Source organism: Typopeltis vanoorti, chromosome 11 (genome assembly GCF_054136105.1).
Source record: "Typopeltis vanoorti isolate ZY-2024b chromosome 11, IOZ_Tvanoo_1.0, whole genome shotgun sequence".
Lineage (NCBI taxonomy): Eukaryota > Metazoa > Arthropoda > Arachnida > Uropygi > Thelyphonidae > Typopeltis > Typopeltis vanoorti.
Window position 1 is genome coordinate 38,152,784 of NC_143559.1, and position 26,534 is coordinate 38,179,317.

A 26,534-nucleotide genomic window follows, 5' to 3' on the forward strand; every position below is an offset into this window, starting at 1 on the left:
TTGTCTTAATAAGCATCTTAAATGCATAGCAGTCAATGGTTTTTAATACAATATTATATCAGGCATGAGGCAAGACAGACAAGATACATTTGATATGATTTCTTTTGTCTCTCTCACATGTTATTAAAATGTGCAAAGTTACCTCAAGTTTTGGTTTAAATCAGACTTTTTTTTTGTTGTTGTTTGTTTGTTTTGTGGCAAAGAAATTCAAAATGATTCAACGAAATAGCCCTACTCTAGCTGTATGGAACTAAATGAAATCTAGTATTTAGAAGATTTATTAAAACTTGTCTGATTGTTGCAATTTTCATTTAAACAGATTACTGTCAGTGAGAATATTGGCAAAACAATTTGAAATGTGAAACAAAATCATGTTACACATTACAATAAATAAATTATCTATGAAAAAACATAAGCAAAAAAAAAAAAAAAGGTTTAATTGTTGAAGTCCCTCTGCCTCAGATGGGAGACATCATTCTATAGACAATCTGTCTGTTATGCAGTATGCCTCAGATGATAAACTTCAATTCTTCCTGGAAAAGATAAAGAATATCTAGCAACATACCAAATTCACTTGAAAAGAAAAAGAACTAATAATTTTTAGACTGTTTCAGATATCATCTTCCCAACAGATCACTGTTTTGCAAGTCAAGTACACTTGGCAAGAAATCATATTTTTCCTTTCTTCCTTATTTTACTCAAGCATGAGTATGAAATATCCTTATGACCCTATACAACTATCTTAGTCAGAGGCAGTATCCCATAATGTATAATGCACACTCCCTTTTCAAGCATGTATAATGACATGCTTTTATGGAAGATCATTACCTGAACCAGCTTTGACCTTTATGAGGTAAATAAGTTTGTTTCAACTTAACCTTAGCTAGAAAAATTATCACAATTTAGCAGAATTCCTTGCATTCCAGGAGAGACTTAAAACATTCTCTTTCACTTTTTCTCACTCATTTCCCCCCCCACACCACCACCACCCATGATACCTGATTCCACTGCTACACAGCACTCTGTAGAGGCAAGATTACTGCTATTCAAAATTTTGCCTTACCAGAGATATAGGCAGGGTCCTGCTCTAGGCTAAGTCCTCAGAATGAGCTTTACTGAAGCATCAGGAAGCGCTATACACATGGAGATGATGAGAACTCAGATTAGAGAGGTGTAACCAGTTTCTTTGCTAGGAAATGAAGTAAATTATACTTTACAAGAAATAACATTCTTGTTTTACCCTAGAATGTTGTGAAGATATTTCACAAATTAGAGTTTGTGAAATATCTTCACAACCAGGTTACCTGTATACTTCGAATAAGACCTCAAAAGCATACACACATTATATAGACTGCCCACAGTTACGAGAACCATAGCTGGCAGAGTGCCAAGAAGAGTCGATTCATGTTGAAGAGGAGAAAGGAATAAGGTGATGTAAGAATTCGTACATTATGTAAGAATTGCCAAACCTTGCTGTTATGTAATACTTGTGTGCACGTGCCTTTATCTTAAGTTCCCATGAAGATGGCAACATGATGTTGCCGAAATATCAGAAAGTCTATATTAAAGTTGATTTAATTTATATGTCTAGTGTACGCTGTCAATTCCTTAAGTATTGAGTTATCATGTTTAACCAGCATATAAGCCTTTCTACAAGACTTAGAATACATAATTATTCCTCTTGAAAGATTACAATCTCGGCAGCTGTAACACATGCCATAGCCATTTAAGGAGTAATTACCAATTACCAACTATTTCATCAAACAAAGTGACTACAATAAAAAAAAATGAAAGTTATTACTTTGGGTGAAGAACTTGAAATTATTAAAAAACATGAAAATGGTGCAAGCCATGCAAAAATAATAAAAGATCTAGGTACAGCGAGTCAATGGTGAAAACTACCCTGAGCTAAGGATGAATATCCATAAAGACAAATATAAAGAGTAGAGTTTCATCAACTTCACCAACTGGTCATGAACCAATTATAATCTTTCCTATTGATTATTATATTCGATTAACATGATTCTGTTTTGCATGATGTGCTAATGGAATGAATTAATCACATTAATTCAGGCCAGCCTGTATATTGCTATGATAATTCTCTTAAAAATCTATATTTACTTCCTCAATAATTAAGTAAATTGAGCCGTTACACTTCTACATATAAAAACAAAAATTTAAGAATTCTAAGAGACATTAACATACAGAATTTAACTTTTGCAACAGAAAGTTAAAGCCTAAACAATTTTATCATCCCAAAATATACCAACTAAAAAGGCATACATACCTCTTTTACATTCCACTGAACTTCATAAAAGTTGAATGAAGCAATTTCTTTAAATCTTCAGCAGACACAATTCTTTTTCTGGAAAAGTGTGATAAATGTTGATTTCCTACTTACGTTAAAAACATTGGAAAGTTCATTTGGACAATAAATCTTCAATTTCAAATACTTCAGCATTCTAGAAAAGTTTAATGTTCTTTCTTTCTACTTTTTTCTTCAAGATTCACAAGTTTTTTTTCCCTCTTCTAAAGGATTTCCAAGGAAAACTTCTCAAATATTTCATTCATTCATCAGTTTCCTGATATGTATCCCCAAGTGATATATAGATTACTATAACAGCATGACATGATTAAGTTTATATTATTATTAATCTCTGATCAACAATTTTCCTCCAAATCAATCGATTACTTGTGAGCCCTCCAATAGTATCATATATATAACATTCTGTGCTTCTAAGGCATTTCTGACTGAAACAATCCATCTAGACCTTGGTCTTCCTTTGGGTCTCTTTCTTGCCATCTTGGCATCAAACACCTATTTTTCTAACCTTTCCTCTCCCATTCTATTTAAGTTGCCATACCATCCTAGATGATCTCTGCTGACTAATCTTTCTCAGAACCCTCATATCTGTGGTCTCTGGTCTTTGATTAAGCGCTTTATTTCTAACTCAACTCTCAGATCCATAACTTAAAACTGGTTTGAACACTGTCTTGTATGCTGCTAGTTTGGTGTTTTGACTAATTTCTTTCTTATTCCATACAAATTTATTCAAGTGGCTTCCCACCATACCAGCTTTGCTTATTCTGTTGTTTTATTGTGCTGTTCCATAACAGAGTGTGAGCTCAAGTAAGTTGAAGTGATATCTCATCAAATGACTTTTTAGTTATTCTCTAATGAAAAAGTATCAAATTCAGAATACTCTGATGAATTTTCATTATATACTTAATCAGACTGAATTAAACATGCAAGAAACTATATTATTGTTTAATTCTTCATCCAAGTGTAAGCAAACAAAGTTTGAGTGTGAAGTTTCTTCACAACTAAGCAACTTATATATATAAGCTAATGACTTCACATTAATTGCCTTAGTATCCGATAATGTAAAGCCCACATCCTTTAGGGTGTGTATAATGTTATGCATTATGGAAAGACCACTACCCAGACCAGTTCAACTTTTATTGAGGTCTTATCAGTGAGAGCCAGACCCAGAAGAGATCTGGGTCTAGCTCTCACCAATGAGACCTCAATAAAGGTTGAAACTGGTCTGGGTAGTAACCCTTCCCATAATGCATAATATTATATTATACACATCCTGTGAGCTTTTGTATTATGGGACACTTAGGTACAATCCACTATTTAGACTTACATGCTGATTTAAACTCATCCATATGTGCTGTATTTATTCCATTAAGGTTTAATGGAATAAATACAGCACATGTGGATAATTAAACAATACATTTAAACATGCCTATATTTCATCAATCACTGAGACATCAAGGAAACAATATTAAAACAAAAATTTTCGTAAAATAATAAGTGGAAAAGATTAGACTGAAAGCCTAAAGTGCTATGTGGGGACACCCTCTATGGGTGCTGTTGGCAGCTAACTTCTATATACAAGTAGCCTAGTCATGAAGAAACTTCATTTTGTTTGCTTACACTTGAATAAAGGATTAAACAACAATATAATTTCATGGCATTTTTAATTTAATTTAAAACCAAGTGAAAAAACTTTCTATGTTCTTAATTAGAATGAGAAAGTTTTCTAAAAGAAAGGAGAGGTTTAATCTTTCATCAGAAATCAGTTTTCTTGAGCCAATTCCTGGCATCATTGTAGCATTGTTATCAAAATAATATCTTTTTAATCTATCATTATTGTGTTTTTATAAATCTATTTTATTTGTCATGAGAAAGATTTTCTTCAATATCCCATATGGATTAGAAGCTCCCACACCCAACTTATCACTTGTTTCAGTAAAACAAGATCACTAACTTGTCACCCTCTTCAAAATATATTTATCCTCACTGGATTCTTTTCTGAAGAAGATTCACTAACACTCTTAAATAAACACAATGTGGTGTCAAATTTTTACACTATACGAGACAAATATTCATCTATATGAGTATATAAAATTTACAGAATCTGAACATAAATCACTTAGAAAGATCAGATCAAAACAAAAGAGTGTAAACAATGACTTTTCTTTAACACTGGAATATACAGCAGAATGTATGGAAAACAAACCTAAAACAGAAAACGATTCTAGTCTTTAATCAGAACAAAGAGAACAAGTTTTAGTGTCTTATTCATTCACTTGCAAAAGACCATTACATGGAGATCTATAGGTTATTTTGAACAATTTCTTTATATGCAATATCTTGCAAACTTACAATAACAATGAAGAAATGAAATTTGGTTCTCTGTCTGTCAAGAGTCTTTCAAGACAACCATACCCATATAATTCCATCAATAAGATATTTTGTCAGAGTTTGTCTTTTGATCTTTAATAGGAAACAATTCAAGATATCTAGTTAGCATATCAACTATTAAAAATATATACAGGAAAACCTCGTTTAACATAATCAATTAATCCATCAATTAATGCACGCTAAGCAAAATCGCATTAAGCGAATACAATAAACAATAGGAATAATTACAGTCCATCGGTTAGCGTAATTTGAAAAAAAAATTATAAGCTATATTATAGGATAAAATCATCAAAGTTAATAAAAATGAATTACAGTACTTAAATTTTTATTTAATGTATAAACATTCGATTGAGCTACTTTTTTTTTAAAAAAAAGTTAAGTAAAGATATTTGAATAGTGCTCGACTTTTTCATCTTGTCATGCAATTTGCAATAGCTGCCAATTGCTTTATCAAGATTTTGGCAGACTTCGAAGCTTCGTTCCATATCAGGATCAGCATCAAACAAAATTTCCTTAGCATGCTCAATGTGATTGAAAACTAGCTCAAGTTCTTTTGCAGTTAATTTCTTAGTTGTAACATTCTCTTCTTGTTCGCACTCCTTATCTTCTTCATATGCACGCTGTTCTTCTAGTTGAAGGAGATCATTCACGCTTAACTGTTCTGAATGGGAATTGAGCGGGTTTATCACATCTTCATTATCCAGTTCATTAAATCCAAGTTCTTTTCCAATTGTGTTGGTTTCTTCAATAATGTTAGATCTTGGATTTTGCACATGATAAACTAACATAGGCTTGAGTTTAAAGTCGCCTTCTGCATTGCCTCCTAATAAAAGTGTAAGATGATCTTTAGATGCTTTGTATCCTGGTTGAGATGCTTCCATTTTAGCTAGGAAAGTTTTCGTTAGCATAGGCTTCCAAAAGACCAGTTTCATCGATGTTGAATATTTGATGATTGTCATAATCAGCCTCCTGAATTATCCTTTGCAATTCTTCAGGAAACCTGGCTGCAGAACCTTTATCAGCATGAGCAGATTCCCCAGTTATGTTATGCAGTACACTTTCACATTCCTCTTGAAATGTGGTCTCTTTCAAATGATGTTAAAATATTGAGAGCTTTTGCTGAATATTCTCTGTACTAAGAGGTATTCTTTTTTGGTTACAATCCTCAATCCAGAAAGATAAAAGACATTTCACCTTGATCATTAAATGACTTCTATTTCGGGTGATCTGTACGCTTAAAGAAGCAGTAGCAAGGAAAAGTTGCTCTTTGTATTCTTATTTAACACAGTCTGAACTGTAGACTTGCTGTATTCCAGGTCTCGCACAATCATTGTATTACTAGCTCTGCTTTCATGTCTCTTAATGACTTCCAGCTTTTCCTCTAATGTAATTACTTTTCTTCTCTTTTTATTACTGCTGCTTTCTTTACCAGTCTTTCTCTTTTCCATATTAGAAAGTGAATATAATAAAGCCATATAGGTATATAAATTAAAGAAAAATGAAAGAAAAGTGAAGCAAGAGAAAAGAGTTTGCAAGTATGCTTGCAATGATAGCTTTGAGTCAACTGCTGAGTGTTGCTGGCCACTGCCCACTACATTAAAAGTGCTGCCACTTGCTGCAGATTTGCGACAAAAATTTTTGCATAACATAAAAAAATCGCATTAACTGATTAATCACAGGAAATAGTATCATTTCACTCAATCATGCTAACTGATTATCGCGCATATCGAAGCGAGGTTTTCCTGTATTTATTTCTTCTTTCTGATTGAGGTCGAGGTCCTAATATACTAGCTGAAATAAGCTGAAAAGGCATGAGAGGCATCAGCACTATTTGTAATGGCACTTTTCCTTGAAAAGAATTTTTCTTAGCTTACAAGACTGAAGAAACTCTTTCACATCACTATGAAGTCCTAACCAAAAATAATGTTCTTTAACTCTCTGTAAGGTTTTATCAGATCCTGGATGACCTAATAAACAAGATGAATGATATTCATTCATAATCCATGGAATCATTTTAAAAGAAGCTACTACCTTATAATTAGATCATTCTTATTCATAGTGAAGAATTTATGGAGACACAGCACACGTGTTAGAATAATTACTTTACTTAATATTAAGAAAGTAACATTCGACGTTTCGGCCTCATCATAAGGAAACCATACATATGTACAGAATACAAGCTACATGACATCATGTAGCTTGTATTCTATACAAAAGTAAGATGAATCTAAATGCTTGTTAATCATTTACCCTAGCCTGACCTCTGATGAAAAAAAAAATGGAACTACATTAAACAATTAAGTTCTCTCATATTAAGATTTTCTTCTGTTTGAGGTTGTTCTGGTTGCTATGCAGGATGAAAATGAATCCTCCACAGTCTTGGAATAATTAATCCATCATTTTGTTTAGATTTAGATGTTGTATCAGCATTTCAGAAGCTTCTTTGACTTTTCTTTCAAACCAGGTTTTGGTGTGGTGTAGGGACTTTGTGCCTTTCCAGTCAATTCTGTGACATGTTTAGAGTGCATGATCTGATAGGCCTGTTTTACCAAAGTGGAGGTATTTAACGTGGCATTTATGTTCATTTTTTCTGATTAGGACGGTGCGCCCTGTTTCCCCTATGTAAGGTAAGTTACAGGTATACATTGAATTCTGTAAACCCCTGGGTGGACAAAGTATGGAAGAACTAAGGAAATTTCTTCGTTTTGCTGGTTGTCTTAATATTGTATTTAAGTAGCAGTCTATCTAGTTTTTCTGAAATGCCCCTAATGTAAGGTATGGCTATGGCATTGTCATCTTTTTTGCTTTTAATGGCATTCTATAGAGGATCTTGTGAACTGTTTTTTTATTGTAGCCATTTTTTACAAATTTTTGGTTAATAATTTCAAATTCTTGGTTTAGAGATTGTTCACTAGAGCAAACTGTTAGGTGAGATTGTTCATTGGAGCAAACAGTTAGGAGAGCTTGTTCATTGCAGCAAATTGGCGAGCTTATTCATTGGAGGAAACTGTTAGGAGAGCTTGTTCATTGGAGCAAATTGGTTAGGTGAGCTTGTTCATCGGAGAAAAGAGGTAATTTCAAAACTACTGGCTCAATGAAAGAATGGCATTTTGTTTTTTCCCCTTCATAAAGGAATTAAGCTCAATGAAAAATTCTGTTAAAGAATGAATATTAATGCAGATAGTTTCAAATACCCTAAGCTTAAATTTCCTTACATCACTTGCAAAAATTCCTAAGTGCATTTTTGATGGTCCAAAAGAGAAGTTATAAAAAATTAATGATTCAAAAGATTACAATTTCTGATTGAAAATTTACTGCAGAAAAAAATTGCAGTTGCAAAAATTTCAGATGCACTGAAAATAGACTTCTGACCTTTCTTTTGGCAATCCTTATATTGCCAACATTGGAAATGTAAGAAAAATGAATGCAATTTTTAAGTTGTACAGTAATACAAATTAAAATAGGTTGATAAGTAATTAGATTTTATATATGAACTGATTTACATCTTTCTCAAAGTCTCTAGATTAAAGAAATCTTAAGTCATTTTCAGATTCAGCATTTAACAAGACAAATAAAACACCATAATTCTTTCAGTAAACTTATTTATAAATGTGTTGCCCAGTATAAAAGGCAACTTACTTTAAATTTTATTATTTTTTTCTGATTTGTACATATTTCTGAAGATCTTGTCTGTGTAAAAAATTATGTAGCTCTCTTTTGGCTGGACATTTGGCTGCCCCCCCCATGTAATATAAGATAAGGTTTTTTTTTTTTTTTACATACTTCATACTGTGGCCAACTCCATTCACCTTTCTCAGGATCAAACATAACAAACTGGTTCGACCATCCTCTTCTATATGCCTATGAGATAAATATAAGACTAGTGTTACTGCTTAATAAATGTTATAGATATAAAATACAAGATTTATTATTTACCAGTATATGATCACAGAGATATAATTATATCTGGCTGCTAGACAGATATCAAAAAGTGGTATATGGAGGGGCAGAGTCGAGGTGAAGGCAGGTGACTAGTGGTGTGCCACAAGGTTCAGTGCTTGGACCATTGCTGTTTATTTTATACATAAATGATATAGGAAATAACCTGAAAGGAAATATTAGTTGTTAGCTGATGATGCAAAACTGGGTAGAGTAATAGTTTAACAGTTTAATGTCGAGAAATGTAAAGTTACGCACTTTGGGATAAATAGATTACAAGCCATTTATCACATTGATGGCACTGTACTCCAGGAAATAGATGAAGCTAGTGATAAGAATGTGCAAGACAAGAGAGTTAAACTTTAACTCTCAGTCTATCACTTTAACTCTCTATGATAGACAGAGAGTTAAAGTTCAGAGGACATATTGCTAAGGCTGCTAAAGTAGCCCATAAGATTATTCGGTTATTGAAGAATACATTAACAAGTAGAGATAAGAAAGTTGTAATTCATCTTTATAAGGCCTTGATACAACCACATCTGGATTACTGTGCTCAAGTCTAATTCTCTGGATTTCTTGGGGATGTGGAAGCATTGGAGACAATTCAGAGGTGAGTGGCCTGTGGAATGTGCCCTATGAGAATAGATTGAAGGTGTGTGTGGATTGGAGAAGTTGGTTGATAGGAGAAAAGAGGGGATATGATAGAAACATTTAAATTGCTTAAAGGATTTTATAGGATAGATGCAGGAAAAATGTTTCAGCATTTGGCTAGAGGGACCAGAACAAGGGGTCGTCCCAGGCAGTTGAATAAAGGTGTGATCAGTAGGGGTGCGAGAACTAGATTTTTTGCTTGGAGAGTGGTGAACAAGTGGAATGGGTTGCCACAGTCAGTTATGAGTACTTTTTCTGTTAATGTGTTCAAGGAGAGGTATGATAGATTGTGTGGATAGATTGGATCGCTTGCGATGAGTCTTGGGACTCCATGGAGGTGCCCATATAATAATAATAAAAAATGAAGAATGACTATGGATGGATATCTTGAACAAGTACTGATAGTAGCAAGGTGAAAGAAGCAGACAAAATAGTTGAGTTATTGAGTAACCTCTTTGAATGTGTCTAATATCCAATTGAGGTTAATGCTTTGACAAACATGACATGAACTGACATAAAAACAGGGGTTGATGGATTGGAAGTACTTTGAATATTGCAGAATTTCACATTCTGCAATATTCAATATTCTGCAATATGCAGATGTTCTGCAGAATTGCAGAACAACACAAACATGGCTGTGGAATTAGATGGAATATCAGCTTGAGTATTATGAGAATGCGCTAAGGAATTGGCACTGCTTCCAACAAGGCTGTTTAACTTAAATCTCAGCTTTTGTCAAGTCCTAAGGGAGTGGAAGAAAGACAAGATAGTTCCATCGCATAAAGGAGGCTCCAAGACTGTGGTAGCAAATCTTACACCAATCAGTATCTTGGAACTGGAGGTAAAAGTTTTGAAAAAGTTAGTCAAAAGAGAGAATTCTGGAATGGGTGGATAAGAATATGATACTCTATGTGGGCTTTGTGAAACCTTAGTAATTTACTAACTTTTTATAATGGAGTGATGGCTGTTGGATAAAGGAGATGGCTACATGATGATACTGCTGGATTTTGCAAAGTCATATGAGAGTTTACCACATGTAACTCTGTTACTCAAACTAGAACAAATGGGAATGGATATGAAACTCTGAAGCCTGAAATAGATGAAGAAAATTATTAATGCTTCCAAAACAGAATTTGAATGGGCAAAAAGCAGGAAACTTGCAATGCCCAAATGGCAGTATTGCCAAAGCAATTGGTCACAACTTTTGCCCAACACTATTCCCATCTCTATCATACTCAGATGGCTTTACTGCATCATCACCCATAGAAAAAGCTAATCTCCTGGCTTCACTTTGCCTCCAATGCATGCATAACTGACAATGGTAAATGCTCACCCAATCATTCCAGCTTCCCAACATACAACACTCTTTATATCCTTTTGCCAGAAAGAGATGAGAAACCTAGACACACACACACACAAAAAGCCTCCTGGTCCTGATGGCATTCCTCCAATTGTCCTGAAGGTTTGTGCACCAGAACTGACTCCTTTCCTATACCGCCTGTACATGCTCTCTTACTCCACTGGTATCCATCTCAAAGCCTAGAAATTGGCCTATATTCAATCCATTCCTAAGGGCAACAAATCACTGCTATCTAACTACTGCCCTATCCCACTCACCTTAGTCCTATCTACAGTGATGGAGAAAACCATCAATTCTCAACTCCTACACTACCTTGAAGGCACCCAGCTATTAAGCGACTGCCACTATGGATTCTGACACTGCTGATCAATACGAGATCTACTTTCATAAATCACCCATCTCTGGACAAATACCATGGAGAAATTTGACGAAACTCAAGTGGTTGCATTTGATGTCCCTAAAGCTTTTGACCAGGTCTGGCACAAAGGCTTACTAAGCAAACTCCTATCATTTGGACTGTCTCAGGACCTCTGCAGTTCGATTGCCAGTTTTCTGCTGGATGCACATTATGTGTGATGGTAGACACTAGATAGGTAGATGACAGTGGGTATGCAATGCAATGAATTTAAACTTAATTCCTTTGCACAATCCAGAAAATGATTAACTCAAAATCAAATTTAAAAAAAAAAAAATTATATATATATTTAATAAAACTAAACAAATTATATACAAGGAAAATATTTAAATTAACTATAAAACTAATTGGATCCAAGGCCTAAATAAACTTTAGTTTTTTGAGATCTCCTTTTATCTGAAAGGATAAAGTTATTACACTGCCTCATTCTACTATATTTTGTTTTTCTCAGCAAACAAAAAGTACCAATACAAAATGTAGTAATAATAATAATAATTGATTATTAGATTGAGTTTTTTATCAAGCCTTTCTTCAGATTGTATATGTCTCCCCCCCCCCCCCCTCTAACTTCCATTGAGGAACTATGTAATACTTTCTCATCTGGCATATATATTTTCATTCATTCACATTCTGTCACAATGAGTGTAAATATTATCCTACCTTAAGTAATCTAAATTATAAGAAATACAATCAGTTTTTTTTTTTTTTTTAACCACAGAAAACAGTTTTCTTTAATAAATTTAGTTTAATCCTTTATCCAAGTGTAAGCAAACAAAGTTTGCGCCTGAAAGTATCTTCAGGACTGGGGTAAGGTGGTACAACACTGGGCGACTCCTTGCAAAGGTGGAGCAAGCTAACATCACTCCTATCTCAGTATCTCCCATAATGCAAAACACATCTCCTTGCAGATATGTATAATGTTATGGATTAAGGGAAGGGCCACTACCCAGACTAGTTTCGACCTTTATTGAGGTCTCTTCAGTTGGAGCCAGGCCCAAGTGGAGATACCAGGCAGAAGCATTAGCAAGTTCATCTCTAAAATCCAGATTAATTTAAAAAAAAGGTGGCACACCGTTTGGCAACGCCTATCAGTAGAGATGACCTTGCTCATCAAACTAGACCCTTGATGAGTCTTTGGACTCCCTCCAAGACTACTATGCTTCATTCCCATGGTTGGACTATTGTTTGCAGTCTTCCAATCCAAACATATACACCAAACATATCACCAAAGTAATCCTCACTGGCATGATAGCATATATTCCCACACTTCTCTGAACTGCCGTCCCCTATCCAAACCTTGGTTCTCCAAAAGATGTGCCAAGGCTGTACAAATGAAAAATCAGGCATATACCACAACTGGCACAAATTAAGACCTCCATCCTCCTTCAGTGCCTATACTGAACCCCAAAACAGATGCAAAAAAAATTATCAATGATTCCAAAACAGAATTTGAACGGGCAAAAAGGAAACTTGCAGCCTGCCCTAGTGGCAGCCATGCCATTTGGTCTCTTGCCAAAGCAATTGGTCGCAACTTTTGCCCTACACTACTCCCACCTCTATCATAACCAGATGGCTCAATTGCAACATCATCCACAGAAAAAAGCTAATTTCCTGGCTTCATACTTTGCCTCCAATGCAAGCATAACTGACAATGGCAAATGCCCTAGTCATTCCAACTGCCCGACATATAATGCCCCATATCCTTTTGAGAACAAGTTCATGATCTCCAGAAAGAGATCATGAACTTGTCAAAATTAGACACAAAAAAAGCTCCTGGCCCTGATGTCATTCCTCCAATTGTCCTGAAGGTCTGTGCAGCAGAACTGACTCCTATCCTATGCCGTCTGTACGCACTCTTTTACTCCACTGGTATATATATATATATATATATATACACATACATACATCCCAAAGCCTGGAAATTGGCTATTCAACCCATTCCCAAAAAAGGGTGATAAATCACTACCATCTAACTACAGCCCTATCTCTCTCACTCACCTCAATCCTATCTAAAGTGATGGAGAAAACCATCAATTCTTAACTCCTACTCTACCTTGAAGGTACCCAGCTATTAAGTGACCACCACTACGGATTCCGTCAATGCCAATCAACAGGTGACCTGCTCTCATATATCACCCATCTCTGGACATATGCCATGGAAAAATTTGGTGAATCCCAAGTAGTTGCACTTGATATCTCTGAAGCCTTTGACCGGGTCTGGCACAAAGGCTTACTAAGCAAACCTCCATCATTTGGACTGTCTCAGGACTTCTGCAGATGGATTGCCAGCTTCCTGTCTAGACGCACACTATGTGTGACGGTAGATAGCGCCCTATTCTCCCACCATCCAACTAATGTTGGGGTCCAACAAGGTTCAGTTCTCTCACTGACCCTCTTCCTTCTATACATCAATGACCTACCTCAGTTGACCTCCAACCCAATATACAGTTTTGCAGATGACAGCACATTGCACTACTCCCTTTCATTTGATAAACCCTACACAACTCACTTCAACCCACAGAACATCAACCACAACTTCCCTTAATTCAGACCTCCAAGGCATCCTCTGATGCGGCTCAATAACCTCGTCAACTTCAACGCTAGTAAAACCCAGTTCTGTCTTATCTCCCACAAAAAAGAACCATTTGCTTCCAGTATTATTTTTGATAACAATCAAATTCCCAGACAAAATGAAATTTCTCTTCTCGGAATTACCATGACATCAGGCCTCTCCTGGCATAAACACATCACAACCATTGCACCCTAAGCTTCCAAAAAACTAGACTTTCTCTTTCGCTCAAGACATTACTTCACTTCAAAACAGCTGTTAACCTTAAACAAATCACAAATCTGCTTAGCTATCAAATACTGTTCTCACATTTGGAGTGGGGCTCCTAAAAGCTCCCTCAAAATGCTTGACTCAATACAGAGGAGAGCAATTAGACTGATAAATGATCCATCTCTTACCAACCCCCCCCCCCACTTTCACATAGACGTTTAGTCTCAGCAATTTGTATATTCTAGAAATATTTTCATGGAAAATGCTCATCTGAAACAGCATCAATAATTCTCCCACTCTGTACTAAACCCATAGCAACACGTACAGCCACCTCCCAACATCCCTTCATGGTACACCTTGAAACCCACAGAACAAGTTTCTTTTCCTCCTCCTTCATCCCTGCTAATGCTGTACTGTGGAACAGTCTTTTCCCTGATGTATTTCCCAAGGAATATAATACATGGCCTTTTAAATCGAATGTCAACAAGTTTCTCTTTTCCCATCTGACTACCCATATACGGTACTGAAGTACTATAGGTTGACCAGCCAAACTCTCATATGTGGGCCCAACATAAAAAAAAAAAATATATTTCTATAACACACTACTGCATGCATAGAGGGATTCCATTGTAAGCATGCACCCTAACTGTTGATTCCTAGTATTGTTTGAATTAACTGTACTGAAGAAGTTCTATGATACTTAGGATGAAATATTTAATTAGTAAATAATCTTATTACTGTGGTTAGGTGTGTATGCTTAGTCATGAATGCTCCTTGAAGAATCCTGAGGGTTGGAACATAAAGATTACAAATCCTTTGTGCACATGCATGCTTGTTCCATGGCAAATTACGTGTGTATGTTTATTCATAAAGGTGCCAGTTTGTCTTTTGTAGATGGCAACAGGTGAGAAATTTTGTTCATCGAAAAATATGTGGGAATGAGATTATACTTCTTCAAAATTCTACCAATCGGTTCCGAGATGGCAGAAATATAAGGGATTGGAACCCTGTGGTCTGTTGAAGAATCCTGAGGTGTTGGAATATAAAGATTAGAAATCCCATGTATCTCCTTTGTGCACATGAATGCTTATTCCACTAGGTGGCAAGTTAATAATGGCTGCCATATTGTCATTAACAAAACAAGAATATTTTTATGACAAACAGATAATGACACTAAACATGTGAATTATAAATTAAAAATGCCAAGAAATTATATTCTTGGTTTCATCTTTTATCCAAGTGTAAGCAAACAAAGTTTGCACATGAAATGACTTCACGTGCAAACTTTGTTTGCTTACGCTTGGATAAAGGATGAAACCAATAATATAATTTCTTGGCATCTTTAATTTATAGTATAACCAAGTTAAAAAACTTTCAACATCTATCTCTAATCTGGAGTATTAATAAGGTGTGATACCTTTTGGTTACATGTATGTGGAAATATAACTTCTGCATTACTTCAACTGTGGTATTACAGTTGAAGCAATGGCTCCCACTGATGAGACCTCAATAAAGGTTCGAAACTGGTCTGGGTAAATGACTTTGGGTCACTTGAGTTTAGAGTGATTTGGGCGATTGCCTAGTTTTTGGGGCAGACCCTTTACTTATTTAGTGGTGTGGGTAGTGACTCTTCCACAATGCATAGTATTATACGTCTGCAAGGATATGGCATTGCATTATAGATACTAAGGGAATTAATGTGAAGTCATTAGCCTCTGTATACAATTACCCACATAAACTTTGTTTACTTACACTTGGATAAAGGATGAAACTAAAAATATAATTTCCATCTTTAATTTATAGTATAACCAAGTGAAAAAACTTTCAGCATGTGAATTAGAATAAATTACACTGGCCAACAAAAAAAAAAATTTTTTTCTGCTGATTATGATCTGACACTTGTTTTTTACTAATTTGGGTGTGCTGATTTCAAATATCAAACCCATTTTTCTCTATTACATGGCATTTTCTTTTTGCTAATTTGTAAGTTTTTGATAGTTTTAAGGAGGCAGTACTATTTAGTGGATCAAAAAAATCGATTTTTTAATATTATTTTCTGAAAGTATGTACTTTTAAAAATCTGTTCCTAACTTTTTATCAAGAAATTCGAAAAATTCCCGAAGATATAGCCTGTTATTCAAAGCGGTGCACAGATCAGAATCGGAGCGCTCACCGCTCTTGCTTGTTAGTAAACGAATAAATGTGTAAGAACCTGCAACGGCACGTACTGGCACTTTGAATGCGAGAGAGGCCGATAACCGACCTAATACATTTAGGTGATGAAAAGCAGGCGATGACAACAGCCTAAAACAAATGAATGCTATATGTGTCATAGCAGACAAAGAACGATCGAAATCAGTCAATCGTTAATCGATCGTGAAAGTATGATGAGTGCTTATAACGTTTCAATAAAGTCTCTGGTTTTTTTTGTCTTGTTAATTGCATGTTAGTCAGCAGTGAAGAAAATACATCATGTCTACTACTCGAAATTGTGTCAATAGTGTAGATTCCTTCTGCTACATTTGTGGCAGCTTTACTGTTCCCAGTCAAAGGACAAATATCAGTGATTTCGTTAAGAAAGTGTACTTTGCATACTATGACGTAAAAATTGCAGATCAGGACAAGTCATGGGCTCCAAATAAAGTGTGTAAGTCATGTGTAGAAAATTTATGACAGTGGAGCAAGGGAAAACGCCAAAAATTAGCTTTTGGCATTCCAGTGATTTGACGTGAACTGAAAAATCACGTAGATGATTGCTATTTTTGTTTAGTTCAGACTTCTGGTTATAATAATAATAATAAGAAAAAAATTGTGTATCCAAATCTCGAATCAGCAATTCGGCCAGTTGCTCATTTCAATGAAATAGCCATGCCAATTTATAAAGGATGTTTACTAACAAGCGAGAGCGGTGAGTGCTCCGATTCTGATCTGCGCACCGCTTTGAATAATAGGCTATATCTTCAGGAATTTTTCGAATTTCTTGATAAAAAGTTAGGAACAGATTTTTAAAAGTACATACTTTCAGAAAATAATATTAAAAAATCGATTTTTTTTGATCCTCTAAATAGTACTGCCTCCTTAAAACTATCAAAAACTTACAAATTAGCAAAACGAAAATGCCATAGAGGAAAAACCTGATGTGATAGAGAAAAATGGGTTTGATATTTGAAATCAGCGCACCCAAATTAGTAAAAAACAAGTCTCATATAAAAGTCAGCAAAAATTGTGTTGGCCAGTGTTATCACTGAAATGATTACAATTATCAGATATCTGATAAGTACATTTAATCTAAAACACTATTTATATATATATTTTTAAAAATATAAATATCATTTTCTAATTGGACATTTGGTAAGTGATGATCACATGTTATGAAACCAAAACTAATAAGAATTTTAATGTACACAAGCAATTCTAAAAATATTCATAATTGTAAATTATGACTATACTCATCTGTGCAGTTAGCCTAGCGGCTGTGCACTTTGCAACCGTATGCCTGGGGAAGGAGTGTCCTAGGTTTGATTCCCATTGGTGACGTGAGGAGCTAAAGGATCTTCCTCAGCCATAGCCAAGTTAGCCGGTCTTGGACAGTAGGGTTTTTTCCCCAGTTTATCCTGGAGATTTTTCATCCCGCAAAGCAGGCAAACCGGCCGGTCAACATATGTCAACACTAAAGACATAGGATACACTGGGGCGTAGGGCTGACCACCTTATCCTGTGAACGGTTTGAGGTCCGATGATTAACAAACCCTCGACACCGCAAGGTAAAAGAGGGAAAGGAAGATGAGATGAGATGATTATACTCAACAGAGGAGTCTGTGCAATAATAACAGTATCAATATTTGTTAGTTAAATAATCACTATTACTTATGGATTTACAATTTATTTAATGTAGAATTTTCATCATTGTGTTAAGGGCATCTTTATTATTACAATAAAATTATTATTATACGAGGGTGGTCTGAAAAGTTCTTTGCCTAACAATGAAAAAACGAATTTATAATTTCAAAATTATTTTTATTTTTCAACATAATCTCCCTTAAGACTAATACATTTATTCCAGCGATGCTCCAGCACCATTATCCTGTCCCTGTAGTGGTTCTTAGTAAGATCTGCAAAATACTCCTCAACAGCTCCAATCATGCAGCTGTTGAGGGGTATCTGATTTGAAAAAAAAACTCTGACCAGGGAGGAAGAGTTTTAGTTTTGGGAAGAGATAAAAGTCAGGGGGAGCCAAATCTGAGGAATAGGGTGGACGTTCCAACAATTCATAGTCCAGATGCCTTAATTTTCCCATTTTGTGGGCAGGTGAATTGTCCTGATGAAAGATGATTTTTTTTTTCTTCTGCAAACCGGGTCTTTTCTCACGAATTTTTTCATCTAGTCTGGTTAAAAGATCGGAATAATATTCCCCGTTACCCTTTTCAAGATAACAAACAAAATGCCTTTAGCATCCCAAAACACCGATGCCATAACCTTTCCTGCTGATCGAACCGACTTTGTCTTCTTTGGAGCTGAACAACTGGCTTCTGTCCATTGTTTTGACTGCTGTTTGGATTCTGGTGTGTAATAGTGAATCCAAGTCTCATCCATAGTAATATATCGACACACAAAATCAGTTTTATTCTTGTTAACACACACACCCCAAGAGATTTTCATGCAAGTGCGTTTTTGATCTACTGTGAGCAAGCATGGCACCCATCTTGCGCAAAGCTTTTTCATTTGCAATTCTTCTATGGGCAAGTAGCAGATCTACCTGTCTGTCCATAGTAAATTGTCTTACTATGGACAGACAAGTAGATCTGTTCATAAATGCATTTCGGAACATCAAGACCATATCTGTCTTATCAAACCTCAGAAATCTGGCCTTGCACAACACAGAGTTGAAAACACAAACCATAGGATCCATTAGGAAAAGACCAAACTTCTACATAGATCTTTATATAAACATGAACATTTATATAAAGAAAGTGCTGAAGCCCTACTTCACAGACCAAATCTAAACCGTAATGACGTTCTTGTTATTCCTAAAGTATGGGAAATTGTCATGCAAAATTGTGTAAAATATAGGTATTATTTCTGGGAAATTCCCATGTTACTCCTCTTAAAAACTATTATTTTTACAGCTATTTTTGCCTGTTTTCGTTTAGGAGTGTCCCTTATTTTAAATACATTGGCTTTTTACTCAAGAATTCTTAGGGTATTATAAGTGTATTTTAAGGGTAAATATATGCAGACTAATAGAGGAAGAAATTTTGCACATACCCTGTTTGGATGTTAGAAAGTCTTCGTTCTCCACACTTCTGCTGTCAGGCTGTTAAGGGGGGGGGGTTGGAAAGGTGTAGAGGTGTTTGAGGCAAGGTGGGAAGATTAATTAGAAACCCCCAGGTTTTTTTTAAAAAATAATATATATACATATTTTTATATTTAAGGGCGCTTCTTTGGGGAAGGGGAAGGGGTTTTATGGGAAACAGGGGTGGGAGAGAGCATTAACAGGGTACCCTACTTCACAGACCAAATCTAAACCATAATGACATTCTTGCTATTCCTAAAGTATGGGAACTTATCCCGAAATGTTCAATGACGATAGCATGATCGAAACGGCTCGTACCCCCTTAACACTCCCCCCCCCCACCCCTGTTTCCCATAAAACCCTTCCCCTTCCCCAAAGAAGAGCCCTTAAATATAATAATATATATATATTATTTTAAAAAAACCCAGGTTTTCTAATTAATCTTCCCATCTTGCCTCAAACACCCCCCCTCCCCACATTTCCAACCCCTCCTTTAACAGCCTAACAGCAGAAGTATGGAGAACGAAGACATCCTAACATCCAAACAAAGTATGTGCAAAATTTCTTCCTCTATTAGTCTGCATATATTTACCTTAAAATACATTTATAATACCCTAAGAATTGTTGAGTAAAAAGGGAATATATTTAAAAAAAGGGTCACTCCTAAACGAAAACAGGCAAAAATAGCTGTAAAAATAATTGCTAAAATAATTTCATCATCATCAAATTCCTGCCATGTACCCTCAAGGGGTGTACAGGTTTTGATAGTACTACATGAAAAAAATTACATCATTACTAACTTCCTAACTACAATTTTCCTCCAAATCAGTCTGTTACTTGTCAAGACTCCAACATTATCAGATCTTATATTTCTATTGTCTAAGGCACTTTGTACCGTATCAATCCACTTATATCTTGGTCTTCCTCTGGGTCGTTTTGTTGCCAACCTGGCAGAGAACACTTGTTTTGCTAATCTTTCTTCACCCATTCTGTTTAAGTGACCATACCACCTGAGATTAGCTCTGCTAATGCATTCCTGGATGTTGACAATGTCAAGTTCTTTCCTAATATCCTTGTTTTTAATTTGATATTGCCATCTGTTCACACCTCTAATCTTTCTCAGGACTCTCATATCTGCAGTCTCTAGTCTTTGGTCAAGTGTTTTACTTCTGACCCAGCTCTCAGATCCATAAGTTAAAACTGGTTTGAACACTGTCTTGTATATAGCTAATTTAGTGTTCCAACTAATTTCTCTCTTATTCCATATGAATTTATTCAATTGACTTCCTACCATACCAGCTTTGCTGATTCAGTTGTCTATTTCTATGTTTAATTTACCATCTAAGTAGCTGAAATGTTTCACTTGTTCCACAGGTTCTCCATTCACAACACAGTTGACATTTTCAATGACTCTGCCTATTTTTATCGTCTTTGTCTTTTTATTGCTGACCTTCATACCATATCTATTATAACAGCTATTCGATTTAGTCAGAGAATCTTGCAGACTTGTAGAGGATTTATTTAGAAGTATCACATCATCCGTATAAAGCAAAGAGCTGACATTAACATCTCCAATTTTGATATCATGTTTAATACCACTTTCCTTAATGTGATCCATATAGATAATGAATCACAGAGGGGATAATGTACATCCTTGTCTCACACACCAGATTTAACATTAAACCATCTTCCTGTACTTCCTTCAATTCTAACTGCTGACTTACAACTCAAATAAAGACTAAGTATTGCTTGATATAATGCCTCACTGACACCATATAACTGTAGCATATTGAATAGCTTATCTCTTGGCACCTTGTCATATGCCTTTTCCAAATCAACAAAACTTAAATACATATCTCTGTTATATTCCCATGCTTTCTCGACTATTTGTCGTAAAGTGAAGATCTGATCCTGACAGCCTCTATTTGGCCTGAATCCAGCTTGTTCTTCACCAAGCTTTTCTTCCACAATTCTTCTCAACCGTTTCTCAAGTATACTTGCATAGATCTTGCCAGGAACACTTAGTAGGGAAATACCTCTGTAATTCTCACATTCAGTTTCATTTCCCTTTTTATATATGGGTACTATGAGAGCTCTACTCCAATCATCGGGAATTCATCCCTCTGTCCAGGCTTTCTGAACTATGCAGTGCAGCCACTGTAAGACTCTTATACCACCATACTTCATATTTCTGGTCGAATATCATCTACTCCTGCTGCCTTTCCACATTTCAAGCTTTTGATGGCTTTTTCTACTTCAAGTATGGATATGTATTCCTGACTGCATGCCTGGTCAGTGTTTTTTATCACTGTGCTGTCATCACTGCTTGTTTCATTTAGCAGTTTTTCAAAGTAATTACTCCATACTTCAAGGATATCTTTTTCTCCAGTTTTCATGTCACCTTTATCATCTCTAACTTCTTTTGCAGCACTCTTTCCTCCATTCCTAAGCTTCTTCAACAACCTCCAGAATATTTTACCACCGTCTTGATATTTATTTTCTATATTCTTGCCAAAGTCCTCCCATGACTTTTGTTTAGCATTCTTGCATTTGTCTCTGTATTCTCTAAGAGCACAAGCTGACTCATTTGCCAGGAACTTTTAATATGCTTTCTTCTTTTTCTTCACTGCCTCTTTAACTTCCTGTGTCCACCAGGGAGTTTTGATTTTTTTTATCCTTGCAGACAACCTCACCACATGTCTCTCTGGCAGAATCAATCAATGTTTTCTTCAGAGTTTGCCACTGAATCTCCAAGATTTGGTTCCTGTTCTCAAACTCTTTCATTTTTTCTTCAATAATCTTTGTGTATTTTAGTCTACAGTTCACATCTGAGAGCTGCTCAACTTTTATTCGCTTTAAAACTTTCTTACATGTTATTCTTTTCAATATGAAATTCAATTTTATCCTGCTCAAGACTAAATAGTGATCACTTCCAATTTCAAATCCTCTGCACACTCTGGTGTCCTGCACCAGGGAAAAAACATCGCTATCAACAATAACATAGTCAATGAGACTTTTCTTATTCCTTGCCTCTTCTCTCCATTTGAATTTGTGCACATTTTTATGTTGGAACATGGTGTTAGTAATAACCAGTCCATGTCCTCAGCAGAAATCCAACAGATATTTGCCATTATTATTAGCTTTGCTCTTTTCTTCAAATATTTTTGTATGTCTCACAATCATTTCCTACTCTGCTATTCAGATCCACAACAAGGACCAACTTTTCCTTTTTCATTGTGTCAGTTGCTTTTTCTAAAGCCTCAAAAAATTCCTCCACTTCTACCTTAGTAGAACCCTCTGTGGGACCAAAGGCACAAATAAGTCTCATTGTCTAGTTCCCTATTCTCATATTTGCCCACATTACTCTACTTGAGACTGACTGCCATTCAAGTTTAGCCTCGTATTTTGTGTTGAATACTATGGCTACTCCTTATTTTCCTTGATTGTCATTGCCTGAATATAACATTTTATATTTATTGCTCAGAAAGATCTCATCAGTTTTTGTCTTTTTTGTTTCAGTCACCCCTATTATGCCGATCTGGTAGTTACCTAATTCCTCCGCTAGCTCCATTTCTTTGCCATTCAGGCTTCCTATGTTGATGGTACCAATCTTTATCTCTGGTGATGTTGAGTTGGGGTGTGTTTTCAGATTTGTTCCAGTAGCTAACTTTTCGCTGTTCGCCCTGGTTCCCTGGCAAAAACAACGGGGGCCTTGTTTAACCGGGCGATGCCCCAGCCGGCATGAAATTTTGTCATGTCGTACCATCATTTTTTATTTTGGTTTAACCAATAAGAATACAATTTGGTCGGCTAAATCCCAAATTGCCAGCCCATCCTCGTTCGTTCAGTATCTAAGTAGATACCCAACAGGGTGCACCACAAGAAGGTGAGGATTGGACATTAGGTCAGAAGCCCTGGTCGGGTCTCTGCAGTCCTTTAAAGGCTATGTGGAGGTCTCCTCTCAGTTATACAGCTTTGATCCTTAAGCACCCCTGAAGTAAAATAATTTTTATACATCTTATTGTAATGTAATCTGTTTTTTTCCCGTCCAGATATATTTTAATTTAATTCTATAACAAGCTACTGCATGCATATTGGGATTCCATTGTAATCATGTGCCCTAACTGTATGTTATTCCTAGTATTGTTTGAATTAACTGTACTGACGATATCCTATGATACTTAGGATGAAATATTTACTTATTAAAACTTATTACTGTGGTTATTATTTGTTTGTTTAATCATGAATTTTCCACAGGTTTCATTTTACAATAAAATTAAAAACATCAGACATATCCTGAATACTGAACTTATATAACAATTAAAACATTTCAGCTATTTAGGCATAATTTTTAGTGAAGGTGGTGAATTAAATATGGAAATAAACAATAGAATTAGTAAAGCTGGTAGGAAGTCAGCTGAATAATTTATATGGAATAAGAGAAAAATTAATCAAAACACTAAATTAGCTCTATACAAGACAATGTTCAAATCAATTTTATCTCATGGATCTGAGAGCTGGGTTAGAAATAAAACACTTTACCAAAGACTAGACATCACAGATATGATGTTACACTTCTAAATAAATCCAGTACAAGCCTGCAAGATTCCCTGACTAAATTGAATAACTGTTGTAATAGATTTGTTATGAAGGTTAGTAATAACAAGGCAAAGATAATGAAAATAAGCAAAACCACTGAAAATATCAACTGCATTCTGAATGGAGAACCTATAGAATAGGTAAAACATTTCAGCTATTTAGGCACGATTTTTAGTGAAAAATGGTAAATTAAACATGGAAATAGACAAGAGAATCAGTAAAGCTGGTATGGTAGGAAGTATGAAAAAAAGATGGAATGAGTATGTAGAGGATTTGTACAAGAAAGATAATAATACTGAAGGAGAATTTGAAAGGAGAGAATCTGAGGAACCTGTGATAATGAAAAGTGAAGTGATATTAGCAATGGAACAGCTGTCAAAAGAAAATGCTCCTGGAGCTGATGGAGTGTCAATGGAATTAATTTAATTCTATAACAAGAGATTGGAAAACATCAGTATTCATCCCAATTCCAAAAAAAAATTAAATCCCAGAGAATACTAGAATTATAGAACCATTGCTTTAATTTCACATGCAAGTAAAGTTATGCTGAAAGTGATCCAACAAAGGCTGGAGCTATATGTGAATAGAGAAATGTCACCAGAACAGGCAGGCTTTAGGAGAGGCAGAGGAACTAGAGACTAAATAGCAAACATGAGATGGATTATGGAAAGAACAAGAGAATTTCAGAAAGAAGTAGTCACCTATTTTATTGATTATAAGAAAGCGTTTGATTATGTGGATCACAACAGACTGTGGACTCTAATGAGATCAATGAGAATAGCAGCATCTAATTCTCTTGATAAGAGAGCTGTATGAAAACCAAGAAGCTTCAGTAGAAATAGTCTTTGGAGAAACAGACAGTGTTCAAGTGGAAAAATGGGTGCAGCAGGGTTGTATACTGTCACCCTATCTTTTTAATATTTATAGTGAATATATTATAAGAATGGCTAACTTAGACAAAGATCCAGTTGGAATTAAGATTGGTGGCAAAAAAATAAATAATTTAAGATATGCAGATGATACAACCCTAATAGCAGAAACTAAAGAAGATCTGGAGAGTTGATCTATTGGTTAAAAGGAGAATGTACAAAAGCTGGGTTTAATTTAACTCAGCAAAAAAGAAGTGATGGCTTCTGGCAATTTAAATGAATTTATAATAGAGAGAGATAAAATAGAAATTTTTCATCATTTCTGATTTACTAGGGTCCAGAATCAGAAATGTTTCTGATTAGAATAAATGAGAAGATGAAATTTAAAGGATAGTCATGGGGAAAAAACGGCTATATTAAACCTGACAAAACTAATGAAAAATAGAGGTGTGAGTAAGGCAACAAAAGTTAGAATTGTCAAAGCAATGCATTCATGTTGGAGGTTTAATGGAATATTATCAACACTGAGAAAGGATTAAAACTAATTTTAATGTTTCCAATATTTCATCTGTCACAGAGACATCTTCAGGGATTACAAATAACTTTTTGTAACAACACACACAAATACAACACAATGATAAGTAAAACACAAGTGAGTAAAACTAAAGTGTTTACCAAGTGTTTATGATTACCAATATTCCCCTAAATGACACCTTAACACTCTTAAAAACGTTTTTCCTTCTGATATCTTAGAGTTCTTTTTTCTTTGCATCAATTCTGGTTATTTTTCTTAGAAGAACAAAATCTACAAACAGAGGGACCTGCCATGAGTTCCCCCCTCTCACCAATTTTTACATGGAAAATTTTGAAAAATGAGACACACTCTTCCCCTGTAAAATCTTCTATTTGGCTAAGATATGTAGATGATGTGTTCTCTATTTGGCCTCATGGCCAAGACACATTAGACTCCATCCTCAGTCACCTGAATAGCCTACATCCAAGAATCCAGTTTATGATGGAAAAGGAAAATAACAATAGTTTACCCTTCCTAGACCTTAGTAACAAGCCTTCCTAATGGTAACCTTTCTTTCTCTATATATAGAACACCCTACTCATACAGGCAGATACATTCACAAACTCTTCCACCACCACCCTTCTCAACAATATGGCATTATTAAAACTAACCAATAGAGCCCACAATTTTTGTTCCAGCAAAATTGCTCTTTCAACGAAACTCAATCACATACACACCTTCCTTTCCAATTACCACAATGATTACAGAATTTAAAAAAATAATGAATTCCTTCCCCTCTCCCCAACTTTCTCTTCAGAAGGACTTCAAAAACGCCATCATCATACCTTACATCCATGGCACATCAGAAAAAATAGCCAGGTCGTTAAAAAAGTACAACCTCCCTACAGCGTTTAACACTTTCATTGCCAAGCTGAAAATTGGAATTTCGTGGGGTGGCCAAATTTTTTAAATTTTTTTATTAAGTTAGCGACGGCCACTCGATAACGCGTGATCGGCCGCTTGGTGAGAACTCGCATCACGCGATATCGTTCATTGCCAAGCTGAAAATTGGAATTTCGTGTGGTGGCCAAATTTTTTTTATTTTTTTTATTTAGTTAGCGACGTCACGCGATAACGCGTAATCGGCCGTTTGGTGAAAACTCGCATCACGCGATATCGCTTGATTGGCAACGAACATGTTAAGCCCCACCATAAACTTACTACACTTATCCATTCCACCAAACATCAGCTCCCTCCTTTCTCAGTGCTTGGAGTACCTTGTTCCTGTAAGCTGGTTTACTTTGGACAGACAGGCAGATCAGCAACCATCTGGTTAGAAGACCACAGGTCATACATCTGCAGTCATGATTATGGTCAATCTGGCCATGCAGACCATATTTT

The 26,534-nt window shown here is 35.5% G+C and overlaps 1 protein-coding gene across 1 annotated transcript in view; it reads right to left on the minus strand.

Moving 5' to 3' along the window:
- The window catches only part of LOC150101450 (kelch domain-containing protein 2-like), a 240,585-nt gene that overhangs the window by 95,062 nt on the left and 118,989 nt on the right, over window positions 1-26,534 (minus strand). The window contains exon 5 of the mRNA XM_090400414.1: window positions 8,498-8,575. Within this exon, the coding sequence (XP_090256540.1) occupies window positions 8,498-8,575 (78 nt within the window). The remainder of the gene's footprint in view (window positions 1-8,497; window positions 8,576-26,534) is intronic.